Raw genomic sequence first — 12,242 nt, 5'->3', positions numbered from 1 at the left:
GAGCTGATAATGCAGAGTCTGTGTAATTAATAAACCTTTTGTTGATTATAATAAATATAATTGATCCATTCAAGGTTTTTGTTGGTTGTAATCCAGACAAATATTGATTCAAATCCTGCTTTAATTTCATCTCTTGCCTTATATTCATTTGGAATTCCTCTGGGTTGACCTATTGCATCCAAATATACACTGGGGTCATGTTCATATGATCTTTTTACCCTTTTATTATTATTCTGTGCATCCCTATTTGTTGTTTGGTCCACCTCCCACTCTGATATAACCACCTCCTGAAGCATTTGTACTCTAGCACATACTCCCTTCCATCCTTTAGCCAAAGTAGCTCTAATCCTTTGTCTTCCACATACCCAAAAGAAATCTGCCACTGCCACCGATTGATCCTCATAAGGAGAAATCAATGGCATTGCCAGTGTTTGCTTCTCACATTCCCCAGGGTCACCCGACCCTCCATTTGTAGCTATTACCCCAGTACTTGATCCTGCTGCCTGATAAATTGCTCTGTGGGGGGTATCTGCATTCCAGGACGTATCATTATTTAGGTGCCATGTGGTCTCACACTTTCCCTTACATTTTCCCAAATCGTGCTCCCCATCTGTTTTATTGTAGCATTCATAATTTAGATTATAGTCTATACGGTATTTTTCCGGTGCTTCCATTTTTCTGGGCTCTATTTTGATATCTAATTTTTTACACCACATCAGAACTGACAGCCATATTGTTCTCATTCCATCACAGCTGTTGCTTCACCAACATTTTATCCACTTCCGCCATTTTGTCCTCACTACTCGCCGCCATTTCTGACCTCCAACCCTTCTGGGTTCCAGAGGGAGGGGTCTGACTGGACGGGTCCTTAAATAGGAGAGGAGGGAGAGGTAGAACGGTAGGATTTCAGAAAGTGAGATTTCAACATCTGTTCATCTAATACTGTATGTGTCTGCATCCCAAATATCACTTTATTCCCTATGTAGTGCTCTACTTTTGACCGGCCCCAGTGATATGTGGCCCTGGACAAATGTAGTGAACTTGTTTTGAAGGATCGTACCAATTCCACAAACTCCCCAATTACCCTCGGACACGCCCTCTCCTGCTAACTCACCACACCTGAACTCCTCTGACAATCACCATTCCTCTCCCATTCTTCTGGTATATAAGCAGCTTGTTTTATCTGTGGTTGTTCAGCATTTGTGGTAGCCCAGTTTCTTTATTGTTGTGTCCTGGCTAAAGTAATTGTCTTCTATTGTGTGATTCTAACTTTTGTATATTTTTAGGTTGATGTCTACACTGTCTTAGAACATTTCCTGCAGTGCAGCATAATATCCTGTTTATCCTAGCTTGTGTATTGTTATATGGTGTAGCTAGCCAAGTATTTACACCTTTTGAATAATATAAGTGTAAGGGAATTGAGACAGCTTGTGAGATGAGGCATGGTCCAATGATGGTACCGGCTACAATCTTCTCCATTTGCACCGAGCAGTGAACAAGAAACTATGAAATCTGGAATTTACATTTCACCCCCTCCCCCAAATCAGTCTAAAATGGATGTCATGTTGTGATCAGTTTGTGTGCACGTCTGTCTGTCTAGCTAATCTGCCTCGCAAAATGGGCTCTGTACTGCCCCAGACTGGAAGTGGAGGAAACATGTATGAAGCCAGAGGTTGTGGTTGAACTAGATTTAATGACTTATTGATCACTGGTTAGATCAGTTTGCGTCGCAATCAGAACCATCTAGCGGACTATGGATGTAGCTTCAGAGGTGGGACAAATGCTGCTAGGAGGTACCTCATTGAACCATTCGTCATCTCGCAAACTGTTGCTATGAAATGCCCTTAAACCTTGCTTCATTAGTTAATAAAAAGGTATAATGTTGGGCTGGCGTAGCCAACTTGAGATACTGCTGTTATTAGTTATGGCACTGGTCAATCATGTATGTTAATGTGGTGTATTCCCTCCAGGAACACAACAGCTATCAAGGCCTTACCTGCCGGCCGTTTGTACTGTGCCTTTATTTTTAGTTGGATAATTATAAAACAAAACAGTATTGAAGTTTGTCTTCAACCATAGTTCCTGCATTCTGACAGATGCGTCGTAGTGACAATAACATAGCTGCAGGGAATTCCTCAATTTGTGAACTAGGCCTAAATTACTTCTGTATGAGTGGAGAGAAATACCCCCCAACCCCCCAGAAATTCTCCTCACTGCATAGGGAATAGGGTGCCATTTTGGAAAGCAGACATATTCCTGTGGTGATCTACTGTATGTGGAGGAAGATACCTGGTATTCCTTAGCCCTTCATCAGTTGAATCTGCTCTGATTAGGTAGTACTGGAATACATCTGATACGTGGAATGGCTGGGGTACTTGGTGAGGTTAGGGGAACACTGCACTCCCCTACACTCTGAAGGACTCACTGAATTTGTCTTCATGGCTTCTCTCTCAGGAGACTCACCATGGCCACGTTGACCATTCTGCTTCTCAGTGCTGCCTTTGCTCTGGGAGACGCAAGTAAGAGTCCACTTTACATGATTCATTCTGTATTTGTTGTAGCAGAGGTGACTGATTGACATACTAATAATATTGTAGTTGTGATTTGTAGAGCCGTCTCGACTAGCCTTTAAAGCCGGCTGCAACTAATCTTTACAGTTTCATCAGGAATCCGCTTGTGTCCCTCCGGTTGGACTGACTATGGATCACGCTGCTTCATGTTTGTCAAGACTGCAAGGAACTGGCCTGAAGCAGAGGTATCATGCTTACCATCTACTGTGAAATAAGGAAAATAAAGTGTACTTGAAATCAACTATTTTCTTTGACATTACCTTAGAAGTTATATTTTCTATACTGGCAACACATGCCTCATGTAAAATACTGAACTTCCCTTTTAATCATTATGAAATGCATTTGTCCCTTTCTACTGCTTTCTCTAGTGGCATTGTATGTCCCTTGGCGCAAACCTGGCGTCTGTACATAGCTCTGAGGAGAATCAATTTCTACAGATGGTGGTGTCTTCCAAGACTGGAAGTTTCACTGCTACCTGGCTTGGAGGATTTGATACTATTCCGGGACTGGTGGGAAAGGTACCCAGTTATCATACTTAAGTCAGAGCGATTTAATGCCTTAATAGAAAATGACTCAAGTGACTGTCACCCAGTAACATTCTGCTGTTTTCATGTTATTCAGAACCTTGGTGAATGCAACTATGGTGCTGCCAACAATTTACACTTTTTTTGCAGACATTTACTTTTACCGGCCATATTCAACGGGTGTTGCGCCTTTGTATGTTATTCAGCTGTCGCAGTGACAGTCTATTGAAATGGTTACATGCGTAGTGGAGTCTCTTAAAACATGTAGCTAATTTAAACATTGAACCATAATCCCAACTCATGATGTTACTACCATGCATGAATCTGCAGGTAGCTAACCAACCAGGTTCACTGCTAGCTAGGTAGCTAACAGTACACGTCAACTTAAAATGAAAACGACTTTGTCAAAATTAGTAACGTGTCATATCTGAAAATGTAGCTAGCTACATATCTTAACCGTATACATTGCTTGACGCTTCACCCTGTCACGGATGCCATGGTTGCCCTTAGTTTGAAGATGTAATCTGGAGATGGGTGTTTTCTCATCTCCTTAGCTATCATACTCTAATTCCACTGATTTTAAAACTTTGTCCTCCAGAATGTGGAGAGCAACACTTATGTAGTTGAACTACGTGATATAAATAGTCTCATTAGACAGGATTACCTACACATACTGACCAGCTCAAATAGACCGAAGCGTGCTATATGGCAGACCAATCTGAACTCCTCTCGGCATCTCTAGCTCACTCCTTATCTCAGCCAATTATGGCTAGCAGGCATGTTGCTGTCTTTTTCTGTGGCTAAACCAACTAGGCTCTTTTAATTTGCATTTACAAATGGCCTTAAAGTTTGTTATTAAGGCACATCTAAGTTCGGGTTCCAGAAGGTATTTCTGCCAAAATCCACTTTGATTTAAAAAATAGTTTACTTTCAAATTGCTCTCCTGTGAAGTAATGACCAACGACATACGCCTAGTTTCCTGAAACGAGTAATGTGAGAACTATGGGATCTATGGTTAAGAAGTGTCGTTAAAAAACATCACAGGGTAGGATTAAAAGTGACCAACAGTTTCTAGCCAGAGTATTTTCTTGCGCCTGATGTCTCCGCAAATCATTGTTTGAACTTTTGATGTCATCGGGTAACATTTTGAGCTTTATATATTTTTCTAAAAAACGTAGATGCGTTTTCACATGTTGAGCAGCAGATAATGAGAACTACGTTGAATTTAAAATTTACTGAAGTAGCAAAAGATCATTTAAATAAGAGTTCCTGGACTGCCAGGGGCACACTCCATGTACCATCTATAAATGCAGTATTTGTGTTTAGTGACTCTGCCAGCATGATGGCAGCAGCTTTGGCGTCCATACAGCTGTGACACGTTCTGAATTATCTTTGACCAACATTGCACAACTGTTAGGTCAATCCACATTTTCTGGTAAAAAGTGCTCTACTGCAGTACGTTTGTTTGGGAGTTATTGATTGTTGCCACTGCAGTGTCCATTAACACATGCTGGGTTATAGTGGGGTAGTATTGTAAGAAAGATCAGTATTCACTAACACACTGGGTCTAGTGTCTAGAACCAAAAACGGTTCTTCGGCTGTCCCCATAGGAGAACCCTTTTGAATAACACTTTTCCACAGAGGGAAAGTTTCACCCTTTCCAAGGGTTCTACCTGGATCCATAAAGGGTTCTGCTATGGGGACAGCCACGGAGCCCTTTTGGAAACCCATTTTCTAAGAGCGTAGATGGATCAGTATCATTAACACAGTGGGATTTCTTTCATTCTGAGACCTCACTACTTCCCCACAGGACAGGCTATGGTTCTGGAGTGATGGAGCTAACTTTGATTACCAGAACTGGAATCAAGGAGAGCCCAACAACAATGGTGGCAGAGAGCCATGTATTGTGATGAACTTTGGAGGTACAGTAAGCCCACTATCACGTTCAACTTTATTCATAGTCCATTTAACAAATCTCACACTATATTCTGTTTACATCGGTGTTAATTTCTGTCCCGTGTTTCCTCTGAAGGTGAACACTGCTGGAACGATCTAGAATGTGGAAACGTATTGCCCTCTGTGTGCTCCCGGAGAACCAGTTAAATCAGCAACACATCAGATGAAACCAAAAATGTTACACTATTGTCAGCATCCTAACTGCACTTTTTATGATTAAATCTAATACTTTGGAGATTATTTGTTGGTCATAAATGTTGAGTAATTATTTTGTGGCTTGTCAATAAAACTGGTGTACACGTTACTTTGTCTCATGGGTTATTAAACATGAATGTTAACAAGGAGGCACGCTCCATAGATAAGCTTTTCATTTTATATTACATGTAGGGAAAATATTTGCTTTTGGAATTCTTTTAAATATTATTAATTTGAATGTCGCCGCGGTCTGGAGCAAGGTATCCCAATTCCATACGCTCCCAAAAAGTATAACTGGGACATTTTTAACTGAAAACTCTTTAGTTTCTGACTTTAAAAAGCTTTCTGAAACTGATTCCCTAATGTCAGGCTATTTGGTCAACTCCATTAGTCTAAAATCCTAGGTGGCGGTGTCTGCAGCTTAAGTTGGCTGCGATCCGCCAACCCAATCCCGACTAAGACGCAAGTTTGGCTGCCGACCAAGTTACCAGTGTTCATTTTAGTGAGTTGTGGGGTTTGTTAGGTTTCATACTGCATTATGGTGATTGACTCCAAGCAATTGCCTTTGGCCTAAATACCTTGTTACATCTGTAGCTGTAGAGTACTGCTGCAGTTTGTATATTTCAGATACTCCATGTGTATGTCGTTTATAAGTGCCTGTATTGCACTGAATACATGAGAGTTATGCAGTAGATGTTATTGTTTAGAGATGGTTCATTCCTATAGCCTGTATACACACTTTACCAGTAGATGTTATTGTTTAGAGATGGTTCATTCCTATAGCCTGTATACACACTTTACCAGGAGATGTTATTGTTTAGAGATGGTTCATTCCTATAGCCTGTATACACACTTTACCAGTAGATGTTATTGTTTAGAGATGGTTCATTCCTATAGCCTGTATACACACTTTACCAGTAGATGTTATTGTTTAGAGATGGTTCATTCCTATAGCCTGTATACACACTTTACCAGTAGATGTTATTGTTTAGAGATGGTTCATTCCTATAGCCTGTATACACACTTTACCAGTATATGTTATTGTTTAGAGATGGTTCATTCCTATAGCCTGTATACACACTTTACCAGTAGATGTTATTGTTTAGAGATGGTTCATTCCTATAGCCTGTATACACACTTTACCAGTAGATGTTATTGTTTAGAGATGGTTCATTCCTATAGCCTGTATACACACTTTACCAGTAGATGTTATTGGTTAGATATGGTTCATTCCTATAGCCTGTATACATACTTTACCAGTAGATGTGAAAAAAGAGGCGAAAACCAAACACTGCATTCCACAGTAAGAACATCATACCAAAGGTCAAGCATGGTGGTGGTGGTGTGATGGTTGGGGATGCTTTGCTGCCTCAGGACCTGGACGACTTGCCTTAATAGAAGGAACCATGAATTCTACAGGAGAATGTCAGACCATCCGTCTGTGAGCTGAAGCTGAAGCGCAGCTGGGTCATGCAGCAAGACAATGATCCAAAACACACAATCAAGTCTACATGAAAATTGCTAAAAAGCAACACAATGTAAATATGTAATTGTTGTTATTTGTTCACTATTGTTCCCTTTATCTAATATTAGGTTTTGGTTGAAGATCTGATAACATTAAGTATCACAAATATGCAAAAGTAGACAAAATTAGAAAGGGGGCAAATACTTTTTCATATCCTTTAAAAATATATATACAGTGGGGAGAACAAGTATTTGATACACTGCCGATTTTGCAGGTTTTCCTACTTACAAAGCATGTAGAGGTCTGTAATTTTTATCATAGGTACACTTCAACTGTGAGAGACGGAATCTAAAACAAAAATCCAGAAAATCACATTGTATGATTTTAAAGTAATTTAATTAGCATTTTATTGCATGACATAAGTATTTGATACATCAGAAAAGCAGAACTTAATATTTGGTACAGAAACCTTTGTTTGCAATTACAGAGATCATACGTTTCCTGTAGGTCTTGACCAGGTTTGCACACACTGCAGCAGGGATTTTGGCCCACTCCTCCATACAGACCTTCTCCAGATCCTTCAGGTTTCGGGGCTGTCGCTGGTGATAAAAATGGCAGACCTCTACATGCTTTGTAAGTAGGAAAACCTGCAAAATTGGCAGTGTATCAAATACTTGTTCTCCCCACTGTACGTTCTTTATTACTTTCCAACCCCACCATCCCTCCCTAATTGGAGTAAACTAGTGAACAACAATGCTTAGGCTTCTACTTCCAGCTTATACATACTATATACATTTTATGGACACAGTCAATAATTATATTTTGTTTGTTTTTACTCCTGAACTTCCTCGGATCATTTTCATGATGTCCAACTGGTATGCTTCTATATGCCATATCTTTCTAACTGTGCTCTTTCACAAAAGCTCTCAACCTATAACCTATATACTTATTATGGACACAGCATGTCTTACATTATTAGTTATCTTGTTGTTATTAGTTGTTGTTATTAGTCCCATCCTTCAGCTCCATTCAACACCTCCCATCTATCTCTTAACACCAACTTTTGTGATGTTTTTGAACCTTTCTATTCTCATTGTTTCTACAGTTTGTGATTTGAAAATAAACATTTTTGCTAAAAGTATTATTATATTATTGATTGACAAGAATTTTATATAATAATTTAAATTGAAAAAATTATACGTTTTGAATCCGGCGTCGTTTTGCATATCAGTTCATAAACACTATGCCATGGAATCGGTACGTCAAAAATCTCTTCCCAACTATTTTGCAATCTATATGGGATGGCTGTCAATCTTTTGGACCTTAAATTAAACTGGTAAAGTTTTTTATTTATCACAATTTTCTTTAACCAATTATGTTCTTTGATGCAGTCAGACAAGTTCCTTACTTTCTCCCCCTTCCACTTTCCTCTTCCAATTTTGCGGTAATACTGCAATTATTTGGTTGTACTTTTGGGTAGAGCAGACATTCCCATATGTTTTTGTTAGCTGCATGTGTGACATAACTCCACCATTCCTACCGATAATATCATTTACGAAGATTATACCTTTTTTAAACATTCTCTCAAAAAAGATTTTTTTTTTTTTTATCTGTTAGTATATTTGAGTTTAACCACAATATTTGTTGCAATATTTGTTCTGTCATTTCTGGAGGATTAAATAGAAATTGTAACCAACTTTCTATGGCTTGTTTTAGAAATAATGATATTTGGGAGATGATTTCCTTTTCAAATACCTTAAAGTGAGGGGTTGTAATCTGAATAAAGGGAAAAAGTCCCTTCCTGAACATTGGGTGAGACAATCTTACTAGTTCGGATTTAAGTATAATTTTTGTATGACTGAAGCTTTTAGTGATAGGTCTAATGCTTTAATATTTAATAATTTGTCCTCCGAATTCATATTCATTATATAAATAGGCCCATTTAATTTTGTCTGGCTTGCCGTTCCAAATAAAATGGAATATTTTTTTCTCATATAATTTAAACTGTTCGCTCGGCGTAGGCAAGACCATAAGCAAATAGGTAAACTGGGATAATACTAAAGAGTTAGACAGGTATTTACCTTTCCATGGTAACAAGATCTTATCTATTTTTGCTAACTTTCTATTAAAATGTATTGCAGTGAGATCATTTATTTCCTTTGGGATATGTATTCCGAGTATATCCACATCACCATCAGACCATTTTATTGGTAAACTACATGGTAATGTAAAAAAATAATTTTGTGATCCAATACGTAATATAGTACACTTATCATAATTTGGTTGTAATCCAGAGACGTTAGAAAATGTATCTATATCCTCTATAAGGCTGTGGAGGGATTCAAGTTGTGGATTTAAAAGAAAACATGAATCATCAGCGTACAATGACACCTTTGTTTTTAAGCCCTGGATTTCTAATCCATTGATGTTATTGTTGGATCTGATTTTAATAGCTAACATCTCGATGGCAATAATAAATATATATGCCGATAGTGGACAACCTTGTTTCACTCCTCTTGACAGTTTAAAACTTTTGGAGAAATAGCTATAATTTACTATTTTACACCTAGGGTTACTATACATGATTTTAACCCAATTCATAAGAGATTCTCCAAAATTGAAATGCTCCAGGAATTTATATATAAACCCCAGTTGTACTTTATCAAATGCCTTTTCAAAGTTTGCTAAAATCATAACTTGGTGTCAGTGATTCAACCTCGTGAAATATAAGATTATTTCACAGAAAATGTTCCTTGAGTTTTGGAGTTTAGAGTGAGGAAAAGTAGCTAACACCTCACTGCTCTCTTGTGTGTCATGAGCAGAGCAGCCCAAGTGGCGAAGTTGATATGGAAACTCAGAGCCATGCAGAACGCATGCAGAGTGAGCTATGCACAGGGACCGAGTGACAGACGGCGCGGCGCAGTTAATGGACTTACTAATGGAGGAAGTTATTTGGGGTTTCAGCAAAAGCAATCGGGCCTGGGTAGTGTAGGACCGGCATGGGTAGGGCTAAAAATTCATTCACGTGCAGGGCTCTAATGTGGGGTCCTCTCTGAAAAACTGTACTAATCTTATCAATCAAGTTAGGAACTTAAACAAAATAAGATGTTTCATTTTAGCAGATGCTCTTTTCTAGAGCGACTTACAGTTAGTGAGTGCATACATTTTCATACTGGCTCCCCGTGGGAATCGAACCCACAACCCTGGCGTTGGAAACGCCATGCTCTACCAACTGAGCTACACGACATCGTGTACGTTTTCTAGTGTAAGAAGGTACTTAGTGTCACATTTTACTAGTGCAAGAATTGTGCAAAGCACAAAAAATACCATAATCTGGCCATAGGGCTCTGGTCAAAAGTAGTGTACTATGTAGGGAATAGAACCATTTGGCTTCCATCCTATCTTGTAAGGCTTCTTGTGTAAGATGGTACTTGTTGTACCAAAAATATGTTGTCTTCTAAAGTTAATGTAAAGGGTTCATTTAAAAGACTGATATTCCTTCCTCCATTTCCCAGAAATGGACCGGTTCATATAAATTGTACAGCATATCAAACCAACAATAAATAAAGTCAATCATTAAAAGTTTAAATTCTCTCAGGATTTCTTCATTTATTTATTTGTATGGAATGGGAAGCAGTTCCTGTAGGACAGTAAAGAAACTGTCAAAGTATTTTTACCGTCTTCATTCCAACACCTTTCATCTACGAGCAAATCTACAATTACAGACAAAAAAACAACATAAACATTAAAAACATGCAGAACCACCAGCAAATAATTAACATTTAGTGAATGAGAGAGAATGTGTGTGTTTACCAGGGTGGCACATTTGATGGGAGCAGTGCCTGGTGGAGTCTCAGTACCCTTGATCTTCTGTCCATTACAGGTCACACACCAACAGGAACCTACCAGAAATGGACATGTTAAAAACCTGTTGCGTATACAATATTGACATAATTACAAACGTTACTGTAACACAAAATGAATTGTCACCTTTAAATGACTTGGATAATTTAGTGTGTGTGAGAGAGTGGTAACCTGTAGATCCCCAACATTGCTCAGGGGTGTATTGTCCCTTGCAGTCACAAGTTGGGATGTAGGCTGTAGGCGGCCTGTTTTTCATGGCATCTCTAGCACGCTCACAGGGGGTCTTGGGTCGTATCGTACAATCTGGATACACAGGTAACACACATTGTAATGTGGACATTACATAACATTGCTGGACAATGTATGGACATAATATACATTTCTGTACATGCATTCTGAAAGCTTGGGTTGAGTCTGGAAGCTTGGGGTGCGTCCCAAATTGCACCCTATGGGGCCTGGTCAAAAGCAGCTTACTATATGGAATAGATGTAACCTAGGTTTCCCTCCAAAAACAGATACCAGTCTCAAGGGACTTCCTGGCTAAATATTGAAATTCTGCTACTTGTTTAAAGTCCCAGTGCAGTCAAAATTCAGTTTTGCATCATATTGTACAACAGCTGATGAAACTAAGACTGTAAAAGTGGGGTAAATTATATCAGTGTTATTTCCTAATAGTTGGTTGACAATCCAATCATGCATCCATCCAGTTGAAGGACCAAACCTTTCATATCAGAACACCTCAACACCAATATACATCTCTGGAACTAGAGGAGTGGCATTTGGCCAGTAACCGAAAGGTTGCTAGTTCAAATCACTGAGCTGACAAGTTGAAATATCTGTCTATGTGCCCTTGAGCATGGCACTTAACCCTAATTGCTCCAGGGTTGCCGTTGATAATGGCTGACCATAGCTGTGACCTGACTCTCAGGGAGAGTGGGATATGCAACAACAAGACAGATAAGCTCCCAGCAATGTTTAAACAATTTATAAAATGTCGTGGTGAGTAAGTCTGAGGTATGCCTCGCTTACCTCCCAACGCAAAAGCCGTGCTGACAAGCAGAATGATGGTCAATGTCGCCATGGTGATATTCTCCTGAGAGAGAGATTAGTTAACCATTAGAATCAGCTGTGATTGTACAGTAATACTTCAAATTAGTGGAATTTAGGTACCAGAGGAGAGGTTAAGGAAACCCTGTGTTAGGGTCTTCATTCTATTGAAGGTGGGGTGAAAGGTCAATGTCTTAAGGCTGAAGGGGAGGTTGTGTTGCTAGGAGAGGAGATGAGCTTCTGTATTTCTGGAAGAACAGGACAATGGAGTAGATTAATGGGTTCATGGCCATAACTACATCTGAGGACACAGAGGTCCGGACCAAAATAAAGAAAATCTATTATGGGTCAACATCTAAATATTGCTCCCATCGTTGATCAAGAATTTAAGTCCCCCAGATTTGTTGCACGGATGTGACTTTTAGCACCATACTCACCACTCTCTCGAACCACCATTCACCACTCTAACTCTGCCCTCTCGTGGAAACGAACTACCCCAACTCGGAGTTGGCTCACTAGAGAGGTAAGCAAAACTAGACGCTGCTGACAGTGTCTGTGAGATGCCGGACAATAGGCAATTTTGAAACCGTCCCGTGACTCCTGCCGTGTCTACAGACATAA

At 39.3% G+C, this 12,242-nt stretch overlaps 2 protein-coding genes and 1 non-coding gene across 3 annotated transcripts; 1 reads left to right on the top strand and 2 right to left on the bottom strand.

The window, feature by feature from the left end:
- The first annotated feature begins 2,464 nt into the window (after positions 1-2,464).
- On the top strand, positions 2,465-5,345 carry LOC123489121 (ladderlectin-like). The gene is made up of 5 exons (XM_045219808.1): positions 2,465-2,519; positions 2,658-2,755; positions 2,939-3,088; positions 4,905-5,016; positions 5,127-5,345. Exons 1-5 carry the CDS (start codon positions 2,465-2,467, stop codon positions 5,195-5,197), a joined length of 486 nt encoding a protein of 161 aa, XP_045075743.1. The 3' UTR covers positions 5,198-5,345.
- Positions 5,346-9,883: 4,538 nt separating this feature from the next.
- Positions 9,884-9,953, bottom strand: trnag-ucc. The gene has a single exon. It is a non-coding gene; the product is annotated as a tRNA-Gly (tRNA).
- A 333-nt stretch (positions 9,954-10,286) lies between these two features.
- Positions 10,287-11,665, bottom strand: LOC121558553 (equistatin-like). The gene is made up of 4 exons (XM_041871929.1): positions 11,604-11,665; positions 10,746-10,877; positions 10,524-10,612; positions 10,287-10,423 (listed from the first exon to the last, which is right to left on the bottom strand). The coding sequence occupies exons 1-4, from the start codon at positions 11,653-11,655 to the stop codon at positions 10,412-10,414; spliced, it is 285 nt and encodes a 94-aa protein (XP_041727863.1). The 5' UTR covers positions 11,656-11,665; the 3' UTR covers positions 10,287-10,411.
- Positions 11,666-12,242: the final 577 nt, after the last annotated feature.

The sequence above is a fragment of the Coregonus clupeaformis genome, unplaced genomic scaffold (genome assembly GCF_020615455.1).
Source record: "Coregonus clupeaformis isolate EN_2021a unplaced genomic scaffold, ASM2061545v1 scaf2764, whole genome shotgun sequence".
NCBI classification, from domain to species: Eukaryota; Metazoa; Chordata; class Actinopteri; order Salmoniformes; family Salmonidae; genus Coregonus; species Coregonus clupeaformis.
Note: the sequence above shows the minus strand (reverse complement) of the source record. Positions and strands in the feature narration are given on the sequence as shown.

What these genes read in the sequence shown, in the direction of transcription:
- LOC121558553 (XM_041871929.1), bottom strand. Translation starts at nt 11,655, where the DNA reads ATGGCGACATTGACCATCATTCTGCTTGTCAGCACGGCTTTTGCGTTG. An exon ending in CACGGCTTTTGCGTTGGGAG is followed by an intron (nt 10,878 to 11,603) that starts GTAAGCGAGGCA and finishes CTGTGTATCCAG; the next exon opens with ATTGTACGATACGACCCAAG. An exon ending in GCAATGTTGGGGATCTACAG is followed by an intron (nt 10,613 to 10,745) that starts GTTACCACTCTC and finishes CATTTCTGGTAG; the next exon opens with GTTCCTGTTGGTGTGTGACC.
- LOC123489121 (XM_045219808.1), top strand. Translation starts at nt 2,465, where the DNA reads ATGGCCACGTTGACCATTCTGCTTCTCAGTGCTGCCTTTGCTCTGGGA. An exon ending in GGAACTGGCCTGAAGCAGAG is followed by an intron (nt 2,756 to 2,938) that starts GTATCATGCTTA and finishes TGCTTTCTCTAG; the next exon opens with TGGCATTGTATGTCCCTTGG. An exon ending in TTCCGGGACTGGTGGGAAAG is followed by an intron (nt 3,089 to 4,904) that starts GTACCCAGTTAT and finishes ACTTCCCCACAG; the next exon opens with GACAGGCTATGGTTCTGGAG.